This window comes from Sardina pilchardus, chromosome 9 (genome assembly GCF_963854185.1).
Source record: "Sardina pilchardus chromosome 9, fSarPil1.1, whole genome shotgun sequence".
NCBI lineage: Eukaryota > Metazoa > Chordata > Actinopteri > Clupeiformes > Clupeidae > Sardina > Sardina pilchardus.
This window is the reverse complement of record NC_085002.1, coordinates 17094482-17115700: the sequence shown is the minus strand read 5'-3', so window position 1 is coordinate 17115700 and position 21219 is coordinate 17094482. Positions and strand designations below refer to the sequence as shown.

The 21219-nt window shown below is 40.3% G+C and overlaps 2 protein-coding genes and 1 pseudogene across 2 annotated transcripts; all 3 read right to left on the bottom strand.

The window, feature by feature from the left end:
* Nucleotides 1-270: 270 nt before the first annotated feature.
* Nucleotides 271-8687, bottom strand: gnl3l (G protein nucleolar 3 like). The gene is made up of 15 exons (XM_062546057.1): nt 8635-8687; nt 8507-8547; nt 8139-8252; nt 7320-7436; nt 6319-6402; nt 5418-5553; nt 4921-5024; nt 4310-4454; nt 4068-4155; nt 3808-3985; nt 3512-3654; nt 1894-2030; nt 1149-1306; nt 619-793; nt 271-469 (listed from the first exon to the last, which is right to left on the bottom strand). Exons 1-15 carry the CDS (start codon nt 8645-8647, stop codon nt 405-407), a joined length of 1698 nt encoding a protein of 565 aa, XP_062402041.1. The 5' UTR covers nt 8648-8687; the 3' UTR covers nt 271-404.
* Nucleotides 8688-12015: 3328 nt separating this feature from the next.
* Nucleotides 12016-13685, bottom strand: LOC134092901 (red-sensitive opsin-1-like). Its single transcript, XM_062546058.1, has 6 exons — nt 13583-13685; nt 13148-13444; nt 12824-12992; nt 12552-12717; nt 12207-12446; nt 12016-12114 (listed from the first exon to the last, which is right to left on the bottom strand). Exons 1-6 carry the CDS (start codon nt 13683-13685, stop codon nt 12016-12018), a joined length of 1074 nt encoding a protein of 357 aa, XP_062402042.1.
* A 3931-nt stretch (nt 13686-17616) lies between these two features.
* Nucleotides 17617-18764, bottom strand: LOC134092176 (red-sensitive opsin-like; annotated as a pseudogene).
* Nucleotides 18765-21219: the final 2455 nt, after the last annotated feature.

Genomic DNA, 21219 nt, shown 5'->3' with positions numbered 1-21219 from the left:
CTTTAAAATACTAGTCACATAATACAGAGCTCAATGGGAAATCTCCCCTACCCACAATAACAAATACCATACCTAAACATTACAGTGTCAATTGTTAGCACCCATATCCCCTTTAGCTATTCTAAACTATTGACAGACATTATAAAGTTTCTAGGAATAGAACCAGCCTTTCCAGCAGTCAAAACAAGCCAGAGATAACAGCAATGTTTAGGAAAGTGCTTAAATTAACCCAGTGAATTATTTCATAAATGGATACAAGAATACCAAAAGTAATTCTTACTGAGAAATGTATGATATTTATTTCTCTTGATAGCTGTACACCACGTACATCATTTTACCATTTTACATTTATACAGAAAATAAAAGCAAAACAGCCAACTCCAACTCCTTTGCTGGTCATTGTATCAACTGTCCCAAAAAGTGTTCATAGCTGACGTTAGTGTGTCCGAGAGCTTCACAGCAATTTTGTCTGCAGAGGACAAAAGTAGGCTAGTTAGAATACACACATGGGATCTACAGAGTTCCTCAAGGTTTTATAAATAGTACAGTTGTAGACATGAACCATTAAAAGATGACGCAACATAATGCTGCAAGCATAGGACATATTTAGAGCAGTACCTGCTCTCTTTTGCTGTTTCTTCCTTTTTTTGCCAGCAGCCAACAGAGCCTGGCCTTGTTGGAGAGGATCCACATCAAGGATGTCTCTCAGGTCAACAGCTTTAGGGGCTGCACCCTCCAAAACACTCCCATTCTTACCCTGGGACCTTTTGATTTCAACCGTCATCGGTCCAAACTTTTGAAGAAAATTGAGGGAAGGAGAAAAAAGAGATTACCAAAGCATCAGTCATGTTGTTCAACTGATTATTCGAGAAAGTGGTTCAATGTTATGGATTGGGCAAAACTAGAATTGACCAAACAAACCACAAAACGGCTAAATTTGTAATGAGGTATTCAGGAATTCAAACGCTCTGCTTATGAATGTGCAGCACCCTGGTTACAGATCTATTTCTGTTGAGGTATTGTACACTTCATTGGAGAGAAAAAACAAATGTTCCTCCTATCTGACAACTTCCTCATTCAAAGTTCCAACTTAGGTTTACAACAGACAGTGGGAACTCCAAACCACAAAAACATTTATGTCACAATACCTCCGGATCCTGATCATCCTCCATTGACTCCGCTTTGACAATAGACTCGTCATCTTCCAAACCTTCGTCATCTTCAACTGGCATGTCCAGCTGAGCACCTTGTGTCATACCTGATGTTGCCATGCAGAATCCCATTTCAACCTCAGTGGAGTCCATTGCTATAATAGAGAAGGTCACAAAGCATGATATCTGAGCTTCAGTTTTGGCATTAAAACAACCAAATAGGAGCCACAATAAAATCTCTGCCTGCCGACATTATCTTGTGGCAACGTTGCCTTTTGGGACATATTGGGTGTTTTTGTTAATCTATGTTATTTAATTATTTGTTAATTTTTGTTTGTGTTTGTGGGTGTCTGTCTTTGTATATCTTAGTGTCATGGGTACGCTGGTGATTATGCCGCTCCATCCGGCATGATTTGTTTTATGTAGCGTCTTGTTATTAAATTAAATTTGTTTGTTTGTCTTGGTGTCATGGGCACACTGGCGACTACGCCGCTCCGTCTAGCCTCTCTTGTCTTATGTATGATTCCTGTTTGTCTGATCGTTTGTTTTACAGCACTTTGGTCAACTGTTGTTGTTTTTTAAAGTGCTATACAAATAAATTGACATTGACATTGACAACAGTAACTTACAGCAACTTAACAGCAACTTAAATATCGACTCAACAGTACATGGGTTGCACTGTGATCTTCAAAGTAAACTAGAGGGGAGTACATAATCACAAAAGCTGCAAAAGTAATGGTACCTGCAAGTGCCTCTTCATTTCCTTTCTCTAGTTCATCCCAGTCAAAGGCCTTGCCCATCTCTGCCACGATCTCAGCACTGACATGGGTAGGCATTGTGTGCGTTTCTGGAGGATGAGTGAAATAGCTGATGCGGCCTCTGGAATAGTAAATAGGCAAATATATTAAAAAATTATTACTGATCACAATAACCTTGAACTTTAGAAACAGAATGCTAACATATAAATGATCTGTTATTAACGGTACGTTTGTAAATTCAATCTGGCACTCTGAAAATAGAAAAGCGCTCTGCATTCTATCTCGTTATAAATTAGTTTCTCATGGATCAAAATTCATAAAATAGCGAGGGGGGAACACACCTAAGTAGAGGAGCTGATCAGAAGATTATCAGATTGAAGACAGAGTAGGCACACACTCTATTCTCTTTATATATTTATTTAAGGGCAATGTTTGGGCAAACAACCTTTACCAAGGAACCTAAGAGATCACGAGTGGACAGCCACTCTGTCATGGATAAAAATTGACATTAACAAAACTGGTTGATTGCAATGAGGGAGGGGCCATATCGTATTGTTATCCATTCACCAAATTCCTCCCCATGATAGGAGTTTATCATATATTGATATGCTTGTAATCCCCAGACAAATGCTCTTAAAGGCAGTTGTGTTGGTGATGTTTTTTGTTAGTGATTTGTGATTTGTTAGTGATTTTGGTTTTGTTGGCAAATAGGCTTGGTTGTAGATGGGCCATTGTGTGAAATCCCCTACCTACAGCACAACGAATTTAACATCACTTCTGTGTATACTTGAAACAAATACTATGACATCAATGATATAAGTGATGGCATGTTTATGTGCTGCAAGGAGGATGTAGAATCTAGAACGAGAACAAAGACGGCTGAATGTGTAGTTCAAATCTATCTTGCTCTGCTCTACAATCTTTGGTTCAAGCTGTAGATGAGGGGAAAAAAAGTTAATTGGGGGTCAGGATCAAATTTTACTTGATTGTGGTTGCACAATTCTCAAGCCTGTAAGATGACATGACTTCTTTCATATCGCCATTTATATCATTATCGTCAAACAAGATTATGAAATACTGTGACAGTTTTAAGTGAATATCGCCCATCTCTAGCGGAAATGTGGATTTACTTGAAGTTGACAATAGTGAGGACGATAAATACTATGAAACGATTTTATTTAATTATCATTAATGGTCTATCATTTGTTAACAAGTCTGCACCTATCCTATTTCCTCCCACGGTCAGCATTTCGGTTAGAGTAATGTCAAGCTCTGCTGCTCTGTCCCAACGCTGCACGTTCTTAGAGTGTGATACTCTGAATATACAAACAGAAATTCAAGCACCACTCAGAATTTTCAAACGGCTTCAAAGTGGCAGAGTGTGCTCTGTGTGCAAGTTTAACAATGCCCTAAGTTTCAAGTCAGATTTCGTTTTCTGTTTAGGTTAGAATTCCACAATTCTTTAAATATATACTTATACACACGCACACACACGCACACACACACACACGCCCACACACCCTATGGCCACTAGATGGCAGCACAGTCAAACTTCCTAATGCTAATATCTGCTGAGACTCCAAACATGACACCGACACCCACCCTGTCCAGTCCATGAGGACACTCTTGGCAGCCTTGTCACTGTCTGGAAGTCCCCCTTTTCGCAGCTTCCCCTGCCGCCGTGCTAGCAAGGCCAGGAACTCCAGAGAAGTATGGAAATCTGGAACCCCATAATGTTCCATAATCTAAGAGGAACAAAAACAAGCAGACTTCAATAATAATGTTTCACAGTTGTGGAACATGGGGAAAAGTGTCTGCATATCAGTGAAATCAACTAAGCACATCGTTTTCACATAGAAACAGAAAGCAAACTAAAATGCATAAAGAAAGCAACATGCCTGTGTCTTGTTGCAGCGCCTCAAGATTGCTTCAATGGCTGGTAAAGGGTCTACCAGTTGTTCAATCTTCACACAGTTCCGAAGAATCATGGCCGCATCACTGGTGGAGGTTGCCATAACAATTCCAGGGCAATCTAGAAGCTTGATGTGTTTGTCTAAGTGCACTTCCTGAAGGCATCTGAATACCACAAAAGGTAGTAAGATTGGTGGCATGTCACAGCATGTGAGGACTTTGTGTCTGCACTACACTTTACACTTACTTTGTCACTCCTGGGGTAGCTCCCACACTACAGGCCCGGGCTCTCTTCAGACTGTTGATCAAGCTACTCTTACCAACATTCGGAAAACCTTTCGAATTTGGGGGGGGAAAATCACTCAGATACAAGATAAATCAAATGTATTTATTTACTTGATCCTTTATTGACAGACAAAAGTCTGACTACAGTGCAAGCTCATGAATTCTTAACGACGCGATGCAATTTCACTATGGCTGAACACTCACCTACAACCCCAACAGTGATGGCTGTCTTGATGTCCTGGTTCCGACAGTAGTTTCCCAGGAGTTTCATCAAGCATTCCGCACCCACACATGCACTACTGCCCAGTAGGTCAGCTGTGGCTTTTGTGACTGGTACATTGCTGCGTTTCTGAAAAACAAGCGTTACCATTTTGAGCAATTGATACATGCTATCAACATACTAGGACTGCTCGATTATGCTAAAAATCATTAACACAATTATTTTGTTCAATATTGAGATCACTATTAAGTGTGATTACTCAGTGATTTTGGAACTATCTTCCATATTCAAAGTGTACAATTTTTTATTGAATTTTAAATATAATCCAACAGGAAAAAATACATGTAAAAAGATAATGCACACGACAACTCAAGAGAAAAAGGAGAGCATTGTTCTGAAACTGAATGTAACAAAATAATCATTATATTTTGATTATGTTATTTTCATAATTGTTGGAAGTCATAATCACGATTAATCGATTAATTGCACAGCCCTACAACATACACAAACAAATGAAATGGTAAATGCACAGTACAACTGCTTTGCTAACAGAGCATGAGGAAGGGTCACAAACGTCCAGGGACTAAAATCATACCAGGTTTCTGCTCTGCTGTTGGGTAGAAGCTTTGAATGCCACAGTTGGAAATTCATGGCGAAGGTACTTGATCCATTTCTCAATGATATCCTTAGATACAAGATCTTTTAAAAAAAAAGAAAAAAAAAGGGAGTTTTTGTAAGCCTACTTGCAAAACGGAACATTCTGAATCAAAAGCTACACCCTTAAAATGACAAAGCAAACACAATAAACAAACAAAGAACAAATATGGCTACCGCCTTCAGAAACATTGACAACACATCCACAATTTCCTATTATATTTTAGTAACCATTGACTTCTGGAATTCACCAGTGTTTCCTTATTTTGTTCTCCGCTTAGGTAAGAGTGGTCGACAGCACTTGCCAAGATAAGAAAGGGAATCAAGTAGGAGATGTACAAATCAATGTGTACAATGAAGACAGGTGAATATACAAATTAATCTGGACAAATAACACAACATGGCAACTTGGCATGGGTACAAGTCTTTCCAACCTACCAATTTTGTTGAGAACAAGAACAATCTTCTTGTTAATGCCACTTTGGACAACCGCCTGTTCCACCTGGGGACAGCGACAGCCCAAAGGATCACGGGCATCCAGGACTTCCAGAATCACATCAGCGGCTTCAACAACCTTAACAAAGAGAGACACAAAATCACAAAGCGAATTATACAGTTAAGGCCAAAATTATTAGCCCCCCTGACATTTTGGAACATTACTCTAAAATTCTCCATAAAATGTTCATCCCTGATAAAATTTTAAAAATCAAATATTAATATGGTCTGGGGGCTAATCATTTTGAGCATGTAAATTCTTCCTTTTCTTGACACAAATCAAAAAATTATCATCAAACTTTGTGGGCATGCTGTCTTTGCTCTTTTGTAATCAAATAAACTAGGCACATTTTTGGTAATGGTAATTTTCTGATTTCACAAGGAGGCTGAAAATGTTGGCCTCAGCTGTATGTGTTGTTATTTTCACAGTTCTTGTTGATGCAGATGCAACAAAATAGGCTTCCCCCCCTACCTTCCCACCTAAAGGTCTAATTCATGGTGCTATAGACACCTGTCTATGAAAGATATACAAAAACACAGATTTTGTATATTATTATTTATCTTTGTTGTGAGGAAATGATTTTTGGCTGTTAATTAAGAGAATACATAATTTTTTTTAGCATCTCATTTCTTGACACACAGAGGTTAAGAATACATATCAGGACATTTTTCAGTAAAACTTCACTTGTCTAGTCTGCCCAGATTTAAGATTTTAGTTCAGTATGTAATATTGTTGATGACCAAACCCAAGACCTAACCTTAACCTTAAATTGTAATTAACAGATTGTTAACAGATACTTCCTGATAATCTTGGCATCTGCAGATTGTGTGTATGTAATCTTACCTTTTTGAATTCCCTGTAATATGCCTTCCTTGAACTTTCATTCTCGAAATTAACATGCTTTTCCAAATTCTGCATTTCCACTTCCTGGACACAAAGATGGATAGGCAGTAATTACTAATCACACATTTAAGGTAAACATAAGTCAGTATGAACTAACATACATTATATTTGTATGTTAGGGACTACAGGTGCAAATTAGCTATTTAGCCAACCCTGGTATAGAAGTTATTCTATGCATGGTCCCTGTCAAACAAAACCAATAAACTAAACTAAATATTTACACTAATGGCAATGACTTGTATCAACACGACTTCAATACCTTGCATTAGACAACTCTGTTGCTACCACAGGTAGCAGCACAGCAGATTAATTGCAGAACCTCAAACAGAATCATGCAACCGTAGGAGAGATGACGTTGAAAGATGACGTTTTTCTTTATGCTTCTCTCATCCTCTCAATTGAACTCTGGATGTTATTCATAGTGACCAGATTGGGTCCTTGGTTACCTGTCTGACCAAGGCCCTTCAACTCTGATTACTCAGGCTACGTTTACACAAGCTGCCAGGTTTTCTCTTACCGATGTCACGTCTTTGACGATACCAGTAAAAAAAAACCTTGTGTTGTACACAAACCTTGTACACAGAGGTGTAAGTGGCTAAAAGTGCTGTAATACATATGCCTGACCAGTCAAAAACTCCAAATTCACCTATTTTGCAGTCATGAATGAAATTCAAGGACAAAGACTGTTAAGATGTCATGATACGACTTCTACTGCTTGTCACTGGTTTAATTAGAACATGCTGATTAATATGTTAAGGGGAATATTCCATTTTTGCTACATCTTACTCTGAATATTGCCATAACCAGAATATGGTCCTTAGTCGGAATATAGTGTGCATGGAAACAGTCACTTTTAAGATGTATTCTGGAAAAAAAAATAAAAAATGAGCGCTCCTATCCCTCAATGCTGACATAAATGTGAACAGTCCTGATATCATTACCCTCTGTTCAAAAGCCTGTTGTCGTTGCTGGACATCTCTCTGGAAAGTGTCCAAACTCCTCCTTTTCATGTGCTCCTTCTCCCTGGACAGTTTCTGCTTCTCTTGGAGTTCCTCGAGCTGATGGTCCCAAAAGGTAAAATGGACATAAAGAACAAATTGGAAATCATTTCATACATACAAAGCATTATTTCCAAGCCAACAGTCAATTTAGTGCATGAAGTAGTCATGACCGTATCCTGAGAGATGCTGATGTTTCAAGAAACAAGCAGTAGCTTGAGAATACACATTTTTACGACCTTTCATTTGGGATTTGCTTTGGGGTTTGGCCAAGAGGCCATTAAAGTTGGTAAAACACAGACACGCAAATACAAGCGCTAATCCGGCATGGACCTGTAATTTTTTGGAATTGAAACAACTGCACTTAAAACCTTTGTTTACAAGATTGCCACCAAGCAGTACAAGCAAAACAATACAGTATGTGGACAATGTCACATCTGGACATCTGAATGCAGTTTTTAAAGATTACTTAACCATTTTGAAAATACATTTGCTGCTGCAGTTGTGTCTGCAGTCTGTCACAGGCTGTGAGAGACTAATGACAACTGCTAAATTGCACACATACATCGGCCTACAGTAAAGGTGCTGAGGTTAATATCGGACCGTGTGCCTTTGGAGTTAAACAACAACTTCATAAACGTCTTCCTTTTAAAAAAAACTACACAAACGCACCAATTCATAATTTCAAGACGGTGTAATGCCAACAGCCAGCAAGTACACAACATTATTGATTTGCAATTAAAATCAGCCATTCGTTCTCACCCTTTTTTGTCTAAGTTCAGCTTGTCTCTGCGCATTTTCTTTGAAGTGTCTAACGTTAGGGACACCCGGATCCTTCCTGCCTCCCTGGTTGCTGGTTTGCCCTCCATCCTTGCTCTGTCAAATAACGTTACAACGAATTGCTATGTGAGACAGTAGCCTAAATTGCCATACCAACACTCGACAGCTCGCTAAACAGACATAGGCCACATCATTACAGTTCACAATTAAATAACAAATATTGCATTCTGCTAGTATCGCATTCAGTAACATGTAGCCTACAGCTCCTACGCTGCCACCAGCGAACTAATAGTAGGCTAACCCATATCATTTGTGATGCTACTGCAGGGAAGACACTCCACGCTAGTTACCTTTTTACCACTGAAACCAAGCCTTTTCGCTCTTTTTTGTTCTGAAAGACAAAAAATATTTGTAAACTTACAAATATTGTGTGAATTACTCTTATAGGAACCTAGAGACCACATGAAAACATACTTACTAGCTTTGGACATAACTGCACGTGTTGACACTAAAGCGCAGCCTGACACCGGGTATGCTCTGCAACGGATGTGACGACATGACCAGCTGGCGTCTGGTTTTGTTATCAAAATAAAATGACATGACAGCAGCAGCAGAAGAAGAAGAAAAAGAAGAAAAAGAAGAAGAAGAAGAAGAAGAAGAAACAGAAGAAGAAGAAGAAGGAGAAGAAGAAGAAGAAGAATAGCTTTTTCGTCTATCTATGCCAGGGATGGGCAACTTTCATGACTAAGAGGGCCACATTTTTTTACCATCACCATCAGAGGGCCAAATGTGGCCGCGCACTTCCGCACATCTGATGCTGCAAAATAATTCTGAATAAGAACGACATATGTCCATTTTCATGATCAAATGCATTTTTAACATAGACTCCCTAACAACAAATACAAATATTTTACAGCCAGTGATAAGTATTATTTTCAGTGCAAAGGGCTCACATAAATCACCATTCAATGATGGCACAGAGCTGAAAAACAATGACCCATCATGAAGTGCAACAAGCCTCATATTCAATGCATTTATGCTCCCACTCAATTTTTAAGAATGTATAGACATTTCCTAGCGTCCATAATGAGAGTACAGATGTAACATGTAACATCCATCACATCTGTAGCCTACTCTCATCCAACGCCAAAACGTAAGCTACAGTAGGCCGACTTGCAGTCGATTGCATGATTTGTCTCAGCTTCCCCCCTCGACATTATCAGAATGTCAACAATTATGCGCGTCACCGTGCGTCGGGACAAATATACCGTTTCGAAGTTTTTACCTCCACTACGCACCCAAACAATTTCGCCATCTGATATAGCTTCTTTGCTTTGGCAAGCTCAAGCGAAACAGCAAAAGACGGATACCTGTGTAGTTCTGGCAATTAGTCGCTATTGTTAGTGCAGGCTAGCCTACTTTTGATTTGAGGTCGGCAGGCTACTTCTGATAACTTTTCGCAAGGTGTTGTAGTGTAGTGGCGACTTAAGTTTAAATCTTTCATGGCTGATATAGTTTTTAGCAAAACTTGACATGGGTTTGCCTTGCCATTCTATGAACAGACACTGCTTCCGATTTTGACTGAAAGGTAGCCTACGGTTTTCTAAATGAGTTTTCTACTTTTCTTCCATGTGTGCACTGTTTTTCCTCAGCGATGTTAAAGGTCCGTGGACCCTAGATGGTTTGCTTAGGAGGCGCTATCTATCGGCGAACAGTATAATTACAATGACGGTGCATGTGGTAAAAAAAACACGCATTTTTAATCACAAAAATTATCATCCGCGGGCCGCACTGAGTGAGGAGGGCCGCCAGTTGCCCATCCCTGATCTATGCTATCTTTTACTGTCTATGTGAATAGCAATAATGTTTGATTGCTAGCGTTTCAGTTGCCAGACTAGTTTGTTTCTCCCAACATGATAGTTGTGTTATAGACATAGGCTAGTGCAAATACGTGCTGTGGGTGAGTTGCTCCAGCAAAAGTTTCTCGGGGAACAAAGTGAAGTTAAGTAATAATGTAAGTAGGCTTAATCATTGAAGACTAGGCTAGTGTTTCCTAACCTTTTTGGCTTTAAGGGCCCCTTGCCTGTGTCTAAGACATGGTCTAAGACAAGCCAGGGCCCCCTACCAACTCATACCCTCTTACACACACAAGATGTTTTATTCAACAATTGGGGTCCGGGGATGAATTACCAATGCCTAGCCGACCTGAAGGTTGCTTACACAAGTTCAGAGGTAATAAATACCATTCTTTAAGGAGTACAGGAAAAAGCGCAACACTGCTGCTAGAAAAAACACACTTTTATTTGACTAATGTGCTGATGTTTTGGCACTAGGCCTTCATCAGAGTAGCTTAACCAAAACATGGAGAGCTTCATTTATAGAGACATACATCAAGGAACGCCCAATAGGGAGTCTCAAACAATCCGCCAGAAAGCGTTATTTGACTTAAACTTTAAGACATTTGTACAGACAATCAGCGGATCCACCTGTCCCTCTGCAATCAAACGGAATTCATACATTTCAATAGTCATATCACACTAAAATCTGCACTAAGTGTGGTTGCCATTGGCCCAGTATCCAACATCTCCTTTAACTCAACCTTGCCTTGCATTAACACAGACTGTCTCTCTGTGCAGCTCTCATGGTGTCCTTGACGACTACTTTGCTTGATAGCGTCAGTGTCTCACAGAAATATGAATACAGACTCAATATCATCATTAAAATAGGAGGGTAAACTCAGATGCCTGCCACTGTGCTCCTTCGAATGGAGGCTCTCTAGTTTCCCTGAGGCAGCCTTGGTGTCTGTGCAGTCCCCAGTACAGCAGAATAAACTCATCCTGAGACCTATCCTGACACTGTGAGTGTGTGTGCTCAGTACTGAAACACAAAAGGCACAATTTATGTAACCCACAAATGTTTAAGTCCAATGATGCTTTCTGTTGTTTGAGACTCACTCTTGGGTGTTCCTTGATGTGTGTCTCTATAAATGAAGCTCTTCCATGTTTTGGCAAAGCTACTCTAATAAAGGCCTAGTGCTGACTCCGGGTGTTATGGAATCTATTAGAGGATTGTACCTCTGGAGTATCTTAGCCTTTATAGGGAGCAAGGACTTCTTTAACCCAGCAAAGGAAATGGGGGATTAGCAGACTTCCATTGCCGCTTGATAAGTCTCCTAGCTAAAAGTGACGCAAATGCGATGACACATTTTGGGATGTAGAGATCTGAACCTCCCAGCTTGTACAACATTCCCTGTTCAGTTACTTGTACAGACACAATATTTGCCAGAAAAATAACTCACAGAAAACAAGTGACTGTTTTTAATTTGCTGCATAGTTTTATTTTCATCAAAAGAAAAATACAACCATTTAAGTACTGTAGAAATTCACATCTATGTAACAGATTTTTTTTGTACATTTTTTTCTTGCAAGATGGCTATTTAAAAATCATTTGTGATCATTCCTCTATACATTGAGAGCAACTCGCAAAAACATTTTCCCTCACAAAGGTTGTAATTAAGCATTTTAGTAAATGTTAAACAAGCATTTTCGTTTAAAAGCTATGAGGCCTTCATCTCTGTGCAGGAGCAAAAACTCCCATTATGTCCTGTATGCTTATTTTTGTTTGCAGGGCTTGTAGAGGATTCAAGTCGCAAGGGGTTCCCATTGAATTGTAGTTTTTAGAGGGTGATGCGTTTACACACACTTAACATTATCCATTCTTCTTAATGGAAAGCATGTCAGTGCATTGAATAAAAATATGTTAGATATACACATAATACATACTGTACAAAAAGTCCCATTTGATTCTCTGTTCCAAGTTCTCATGAATTTGTTCCAAGCGATAGCATGTGTTTAGGAATTTATGCAGGTGCCACAGAAGAGACTTCTGTTTTGGATGTGGAGACTTCAGATCCATCATCAACTTTCTTGCCAAAGAGCTGCAGGATGCATACACGGAACTGAAAGGCAAAGGTTTTCAGTTAGTTTAGTGTACATGTGGAGTTATGCATAAGGCTGTTATGTTGAACTGTGTGCCTCAAGATTAGCTCACCTGTCGGTTCATGAAGACATAGATAACGGGGTTATAGATGGTGGCGCTCTTGGCAAAGTAGGCAGGCATGGCAGCCGCTAAAGGATGGAATGCGTATCCTGGGTTAGCTGCAGCGAAGCAGGCAAAGACTGTGTATGGTCCCCAGCAGACGCAGTAAGCAAGGATCATGACGACCACCATCCTGGACACTTCCTTCTCAGCCTTCTGTGTTGACTCAGAATCCTTCTGCTGCTGGGCTACCTGTTAGCGAGAGAAAATGATCCCATTTCAAGTCAGTATCCCAAGTCAGTCTTTGTTTAAAAGGTTAAACCATATCAGTTCCAGACAGACAACATTAGAACGTACAGCACGGATGGCGAGCCAGACAGCAATGTAGCAGAGGATGATGATAGCCAGGGGAAGGAAGCAGCAGGTGACCATCAGGACAATCATGTAGGACTTGACCCCAGGGTCGTCGCTTCCACTGAACACATCAGGTCCACAGGAGGTCTTCAGGCCATGAGGCCAATACCTAACAAAAAAGCAAAGATTACATGATTAGATGTTACAGTAAATATTCAGGATGGTGATGAGCTCAAAGAAAGATCCCATTTAAAGTAACAGAAATGCAAACCTACCTGCTCCACCCAAAGATGGGAGGTGCGCACCAGATTGCTGACCACACCCATGAGAAAACAATTCCACCAGTGGCCCATTTGGCATCAAACTTGACATTTCCAAAGGGTTTGCACACAACCACCCATCTCTCCCAAGAAATGATAGTCAGGGACCACAGAGCAGCAATACCTGTTGGATTAATCAATAATTATTCAGACTGCCTAAAACTGAAAACATACTGAAAAAATATCTGGAACTGAATACTGAACATGCCACACAGTGATTAGCAATGACCAGGTTTACTGTTGTACATCACATATAATCCAAATGACAATGTCCCTTACCGCAGGTAGACACAGTGTAGCCCTCGAAAACACACATGGGGTGTCCCAGGATGAAGTAACCGAATATCTGGTTAATCACACTGATGGTGCTGGCTAAGACTGTCTCCCCAAGATCGGCAATAGCCAGATTGACCAAAATCCAGTTGAGAGGGTGACGGAGCTTCTTGAACTTTGCTGTAGCCACCAGCACCAGGCCGTTGGTGAAAACAGAGGCAAAGACCACAAAGATCATCCAACATGAAGAAACGTTGTAGACCCATCGTGGGGCAATGTGGTAGTTAGGTCCCTCAAATGGATCTGTGGAAATAGAAGATAGTAAGCACTATTACAGCAAAACAGAACTCTCCATTTTTGTCTTTTTCCATTCAACATTATGTAGTTGCATAGACGTTGCAGAAAGGGCTTATATAAAGACATTCCTTGTGTGGCACTTACCTCTAGTGTTATTTGAATTTGTATAGGTGAACATAGATTCCCTTGTAGACTCATCTCCCCTTCGTCTAGCAGCATAGACTGCGTCGCCCCATTGCTCCGCCATGTCGTCTGGTTGATACGGGCTTGTCCCTGGTGACTTCAATTTATTCGTTTGGCTTTTAATAATCCAGCAGACCTCTACTGTCCGCTGCTCTCAGTGGACTGTGTTGCCTCGGGTGCCAACAGATGTCTGATGTGCAACATGCTGCTTTTATATTTTGTGTGACGTCACTATCATTAAGTAGCTTTGAGGTCACTGGTCCAACATGGCCTACTGTCAGACCGTTGTAATCTCTAAATCTTTGAGGCTTTTCTGAAAGCTTTTCCTTTGCATCCAGATAATCTTGAAAAACTTCGCTTGGATTTCATGACATCCGATCTACCTCATTTAGCCTGTGGGAGGATTTTCAGTAACCTACTGCTGCTTGTGCTAGTTTTGCTGGTGTTTCCTCAATCTTAATTTAATAGAGAGATACAAAAATGATGGTGCTTGTGATCATGAAAGTCCAACACGCTCCTATACGATTTATCCAGACTTTATTAGCTTGAAGTACTGACCTGAACAGTTGGAAGACTCTACTGGTCTCTTGACCTTAGGCTCACAAAAGTTAAAATCACATGGAATAGAATTATGAAAATGTTACACCATTAAACTGTTTCTGTCTCTTACAGTGTGCCATTTAGTCCTTCCAAAATTTGTAACAGTTCAGGAGTTTGGACTTTGTTATAACCATGTTAAATGTAAAATAGGTCTAGAGGCCTATAGTTTACAATCAGTTGTGTACAATCTGACACAATGGTAAGTTGTGATTCCGATAAGGGGTTGAGGATACCCTGTCTACAAATATTTGACGACAAAAACAAGACAGTACGTTGTTTTAATTTTCTGTATTACTTTACTTCCAAAAAAAGAAATTACAGAATCTCTCACAGTATGAATTCTTATTTAGTTGGCAGTTTTTTGTGCATTTTTATTTCTTGCAAGATGGCTATTAAATTACTTATGAACATTCCTCTAGAACTTACAAATGCACAGCAACTAAAAAAACCTTTAAGAATGCAAAGGTTGGACGTAGGCTATAAGTAAGATGTTTAGTGAATGTTAGACGAACATTTTCTTTTAAGACCTGTGAGGCCGTCTTGGCCCGCATCTCTGTGAAGGAGCCTGAATTCCTGTTACTTGGTGCTTGTTCATGTCACTTATACATTTATATACATTTATGTCCCGTATACCTTTATGGGTACCACTTTACGGTAAGGGTACATGAATCATCATGAATTAATACATGAATTCATTCATAATTTGTGCCTTAAAGGGATAATCCGGAGTGAAATGCACTTTAGATCAATTTTTAGAGAGTCCAGAATGAATTTAATCGAGTCAGTACCTTTCCGGAAATGTTAGTAAAGTGTTGTTGAAACGTTGCGCAGCTGCCGCAGCGACATTTCCGGAAGGTACGGACTCGATTAAATTCATTCTGGACTCTCTATCCGACCACATAAAGACGTGAGGATACTTCGGTTTGGCTTTAGGGACCCTCTACTCACTACCACGTAAGTGTAGCGTTGTTTGGAACAGTAGAAGAGGTATAAAAATAGCGTTTTGTAGTGGCGAAAGGACCTGCCCCGGTCACTTCCAGGCTAACGAGTTTTGGCTAAAAACGGTGAACTCGAACTTTCTCAAAATACATCCGAATGACATGATTTTGGTGTCAACTCAACGTATGTACTCCCAATAGTCCGAAAAATTGATCTAAAGTGCATTTCACTCCGGATTATCCCTTTAATATATCATGAATCATCAGGAATTAACATTAGTTCACCATATATCATTCATGACCTCATGCATGAACAACACATTAACTAAAGCATTAAGTATGGTGGCTAAATCATTATGAACTATGGTTTATTAAGCATGATCATGATGATTTTTTTCTGTACATAATTTATCATGAATTCATGCATGTAAGCCTTCTTGAAATATCAGGGGATTAACTAAGTATTAGTTACTCATGAGTTCATCATGTTTTGTGGCCCCTCAACTAAAGTGGTGAATAATGACGTGTGTTTAGAGAAAGAGTTTAAGAAAGTGTGTTTAGAGAGTTTGTACAATTTAAGCCCAACAGTCATAGTAACTAATGCTTAGTTAATCTCCTAATAATTCAGGAAGGCTTACATGCATGAATTCATTATGATTCATGTACAGAAAAATAAATCATCATGATCATGCTTAATAAACCATAGTTCATAATGATGTAGCCACCATACTTAATGCTTTAGTTGATGAGTTGTTCATGCATGAGGTCATGAATGACATATGGTGAAATCAAATTAATTCCTGATGATTCATGAGATATTAAGCCATTAAGTAATGCATACATCATGAATGAATTCATGTATGAATTCATGATGATTCATGTACCCTTACCGCAAAGTGTTACCCATATAGGTTGTGTACTTTTTCTGTTTATTAGTTGACAGTAATACACACTTATGTCCTGTGTGTTTTTCTCTTCACTGCTGGCCTTGATAACTGACATCTCAAAAAGGGTTGCAATGACTGTGGTTTTGAAAGGGTGGTGCATTTACATACACTAAACATTATCCATTCTTCTTAAAGGAGAATTCCGGTGTGATATTGACTTAAAGTGTGTTGAAACATGATACCAAGTGTGAGCGTTTGTCTCAGAGCTGATCTCGACCTAACCCCTGCACTCAGAAATCTGCCACTCGTTAGCCGATACTAGCAACAGGTTTTCAATGGGAGTGCCTCGGCATCGGGTTAGCCATGCAAATAAATCACTGTTTTACACCATTTATGAGGCTCAAAGTAGCTCCACACTTTATTGGTAGACTTCTGAGGGCCCTGACATATAAAACGAGACATCAAGAACTTTGAAAAAGCACTGGTGGTTTACTTACATGACTGTTTATTCAGGCAGTCACTTCCGAAAGTTTTCCTTTCGCCGGCAATTTAGTCATGTGACTGATTTGTGACTATTTCACGTCACAGCTAAAAAGTGCGTTCGTTTATGCTCTCAGAGCTGTCTCGGATCTCGGGTGTGATGTCACGTCTGCGCTGTCACTGTCAACCGTTTTGTTATCTTTCGCACGTCCGAACATAGACGTCACGTTTTGCGGTTCCAGGCATGTTTAGGTTCTGTTAGCAACGCTAGCTACATTTACCAACACCAGTTAAACAAGTCTTCATTCAATATTGCACTCACAACAAGGCCGATTTCCATTCCCATAGGCAGTGATACAGACGCAGTAAGGCATTGTAGTGATTGAAATCGTCATTTGAACCAACAAAGCGGTCCAAACACAATACAAAACGTTAATATTTACAAATGAATCTGGGCGCAGCCATCTTGGAATCTGTCTCGGAAACTTCCCTCGGTCTGCTCTGAGTTCGACGAGCAGACGAGGTCGCCTTCTGAGGAAAGGGGGCATGTTTGTGCGTGTCACTAGGCAACGTCCTCGGATCTCGTCCTCGGATGGTTAATCGAATGCACTAATAGTTCGGCACCGGCTCGTCACATGACTAAATTCAAGACGTGAACACGTGAACTAGTCACGAATCAGTCACGTGACTAAATTCAAGATGGCGGCAAATGGAAAACTTTCTAGGTATCATGTTTCAACACACTTTAAGTCAATATCACACCGGAATTCTCCTTTAACAGAAAGCATTTCATAAAAATAAACATAGACACACAATACATACTGTACAAAAAGCCCCATTTCAATCTGTTTTCCAAGTTCTTATCAATTTGTTCCCAGCGATGGCATGTGTTGGGAAATTTATGCAGGTGCCACAGAAGAAGACTTCTGTTTTGGATGTGGAGACTTCATATCATCATATGAAAATATCAACCTCACCAAAGAGCTGCATGATGTATACACAGAACTGAAAGGTATAAGTTGACAATTGGTTTAGTTTAGATTTTAGATTTGGGCTAGACAAAGTAAAACTTTGAAATATAGAAATCACTTCAGTTCATGAAGAAGTTCATGGTGGCACTCTTGTCCATGGAAGCAGGCATGGCTGCACCCAAAGGATGGAATGCGCATCCGGTTAGCTGCAGCGAAGCAGGCAAAGACTGTGTGGTCCCCAGCAGACGCAGTAGGCAACAATCATGACAACCACCATCCTGGACACTTCCTTCTCAGCCTTCTGTGTTGACTACCTTATGCTGCTGGGATACCTGTAGCAAGAGAAAAAGATCCCATTCCAGTTAAAAGTTACTCTTGGTTTAAAAGGTTGAACCATATCAGTTTCAGACAGACAACATTAGAATGTACAGCACGGATGGCGAGCCAGACAGCAATGTAGCAGAGGATGATGATACCCAAGTGAAGGAAGCAGCAGGTGACCATCAGGACAATCATGTAGGACTTGACCCCAGGGTCGTCTGAACACATCAGGTCCACAGGTCTTCCGGCCATGAGGCCAATATCTAACAAAAACGGAAAAACAAAGAGCATGAGCATATTCATACATAAACAGCAAATGACAAACCGCAGGTAGGCAAGGTTTGTCACTCACAATCACACATAGGGTATCCCAGGATGACGTAGCCGAACATCTGGTTAATCACACTGATGGTGCTAGGCTGGCTAAGACTGTCTCCCCAAGATTGGCAATAGCCAGATTGAGCACACTGAGGAAGGCGCTAAGCCGAAACGCGTCTGTGCAACAATAAAAAACACGTTTATATGCAAAGTGCGACCTTTTTTCCTTTTCTTAGTAAACATATAAGTTTGGTCTAGCACTCTCAAAGACAAACCAAGAGACTGAGTGAAGCCTGCTCCTACCATACAAAATAGCCAGATTGACCAACATCCAGGCTGTGGCCAGAGAATTTGGCCACTTTCCATTGCCAAGCGTGAACTTCCTTGAATGCAGATACTCTGTTGATGTTGAAAACTATTGGATCTGCCCAGAGCCACTCAGATCTGCCATAACCAAACGTTTGGTCGTGACATGACATGCTCATATAGCGCACAACCTCAATGTCATCAGGAGTGGCATTCCTCTATTATTTGAATGTGTGTAGGTGAACACTGAGTCCCTTGTGAATTCATCTCCCCTTCTCCTCGCGGGAAAGACTTCGGCCCACTGCTCTGCCATGCCATCCATATAACCATTTTTCAGTGCTTGTTTCTGGTGACTTCAATTTATATGTCTCTATTAGTCCAGCAGGCCTCTCTCTGTAGACTGTGTTGCTGCAGTGGCCTACAGATGTCTGATGTGTGTGTAGGCTACTGCTTTTACTTATACACATGTAGCCTTTATGCCCGTAAATGGTTTTGGCCTGACCTACAAGGTTACTGGGATGGCCAAAAAATACATTTCTGGAACCCGTTTAATCGCAATAGTCTCTCAGGCCGCTTAAGGCGTTACCATGGCATCTGATATAGATAAAAAAAAAATATTCACCAGGTTGCAGATTTTGCAGGATTTTCAGAGCTGACCTACGTTAGTTCTACAGCTGGTTCTACAGCTGGTTCTATGTTTTGAATGTTCTAATTTGACCATGTTTTCATATTGGACCGGCTGCAGCTGATTGAGGCTGATTGATGTTACATTGAAATGACTGTGGTTGTAAGGTGTTAAGTCTGGGAGAGAAAGCAGCTGGTGATTATAAAGACATGTATAAATTCACTGACTGAACATAATTGTCAGGTCTACTCAAAACAGGGTTTTATGTGTCAATTTGTTACGACATTAAAAGCATACATTTCATAAGATGTAGGCCAACAGTAGGCCTACCCTTGGCCTAGTTTTCTAATGCCATGATCTTTGGTGTTCTGTTCTTCTAATGTTGTTGGCTATAGTACAGGAAGACATGTTTAAAGTTTTCAGAAGTTAATTGACCAAAGCAGCTTATTTGGGCAACCGGGGTTCCGAAATGCAGAGACTAATTGATATCGACAAGGATGCGGTCGGCCTCATGCTTAATCCCGGTGGATTGATAGTTCATTTTAGGGAAAGAGGGGTTTATGTAAAACCTTCATGGGGACAGTCAATCTCAGTGTATGGTAATGTGTTGATTAAACCTACCCTTGCCCTTTTTCCCATTTGAAGTGCAATAAGATAGCCTAACAGACGATTGCTCCACAGCGTTCCTGACCATCGGTGAGAACAATCTGTATCTTTAACCAAAGTTGATTTTATGATTGGTAAACTTTACAATTAACTTTGTCATGTGTAGTAGGCTATTATTGTTACTGTGTGGTGATCATAATGTAAAAGATAGGCCTAAAGACTGTCCGTCTCCAAAATCTTAGCTAACGATTATGCTGCATAGGCCTACCTTGTTTCACGACCGACACATCATTTTGTTGGAAGTTAACATTGATGTAACCACAGACGATGTTGGCACAGACTTCTATGCGTGTCGGCTACTTTCTGCCTGTCACGTCTTCAAAGTTCTCCGTCTGGAATGTTTAGCCTAGGCTAGGCCTACTTCTAAAAGAAAATTATTTGGCAAAAACGTATTAATCTATAACCTCAAGGTGCGTTCAATTTCGGTGAGCAGAGGCACATTGATGTGGTCTTAATGCTTGCCGATTTATTTACGGTTTAAAGTGAACAGTTTATTTTTCTATTACAGCAACAGTCCGATTTGATTTGAAAGTTCATAGGGCAAAGTCCCGCGATCGGGCGGCTACAGTAGCCTGCAATGTCCACGTAATATTGCAGATTGCGATGGGTCCCGTCAAAATAGCTTGAGTTATATTTAGCCTGTCTGTGTGAAGAATTGTGGCTGATAGACATAAGTGAGATTTACACTTTATCTTCCTCTCTCTGTACCATGCTACACCAGTGGGTAGCATGGTCACAGATTGTCCACACAACCAATTAAAATGTAACGTAATTGTCCAGACGACAGCTTAAATGAGATGTTTATTTCATAAAACTGGTGATGTAAGCGAACACAGCATTTCTGTCAGTAGATCCTGATTTCTTCATTCAATCAGACCGGTCCTCTTTTTTGCGATTTTTATGGGTGTTTTCTAGACAGGTCTTGCCTCTTGTTCAGATAGCATCAGTCATTTTTGATGGTCAGCAAGAAGAGCAAGGATAATCTAATATCGGGAAATATTACTCTGCTTTGTTTAAGTTGACTGTAAGAACTGTTAAGTAGCCTAATGCACCGTAGGCTATTTGTGTGTGTGTGTGTGTGTGTGTGTGTGTGTGTGTGTGTGTGTGTGTGTGTGTGTGTGTGTGTGTGTGTGTGTGTGTGTGTGTGTGTGTGTGTGTAAGAGAGAGAGAGCGAGAGAGAGAGACAGGAGATGAAGAATAGCTTATTTTGTTGTTTAGAGTTAGTCAGTTTAATTAAGCCTAGCCTGTGTTTAGACGAGGCTACACTGGCTGCATTATATAATGTCCCATAAATTAAATTGCGCTCTTATTTGTTTTCATTGGGCCTACATAAATATTTGTTCTTGTAAAATAAGGAGACGTTACTATGATATGGATGCATTCACGGTAGGCTATCGCTAAAAATGGAGCAATTTGTACGTCGGATTTGGGTCGATGTTTTACGCATAGGCTATTTTGTCGGTTCGGGCGCGCGGGTTGGATTCTC

What these genes read in the sequence shown, in the direction of transcription:
- gnl3l (XM_062546057.1), bottom strand. An exon ending in TTGGTTTCAGTGGTAAAAAG is followed by an intron (nt 8,253 to 8,506) that starts GTAACTAGCGTG and finishes GTTATTTGACAG; the next exon opens with AGCAAGGATGGAGGGCAAAC. An exon ending in CTGAACTTAGACAAAAAAGG is followed by an intron (nt 7,437 to 8,138) that starts GTGAGAACGAAT and finishes TGGGACCATCAG; the next exon opens with CTCGAGGAACTCCAAGAGAA.
- LOC134092901 (XM_062546058.1), bottom strand. Translation starts at nt 13,685, where the DNA reads ATGGCGGAGCAATGGGGCGACGCAGTCTATGCTGCTAGACGAAGGGGA. An exon ending in CTACACTGTGTCTACCTGCG is followed by an intron (nt 12,993 to 13,147) that starts GTAAGGGACATT and finishes TTAATCCAACAG; the next exon opens with GTATTGCTGCTCTGTGGTCC. An exon ending in TCTGGCTCGCCATCCGTGCT is followed by an intron (nt 12,447 to 12,551) that starts GTACGTTCTAAT and finishes TCTCGCTAACAG; the next exon opens with GTAGCCCAGCAGCAGAAGGA.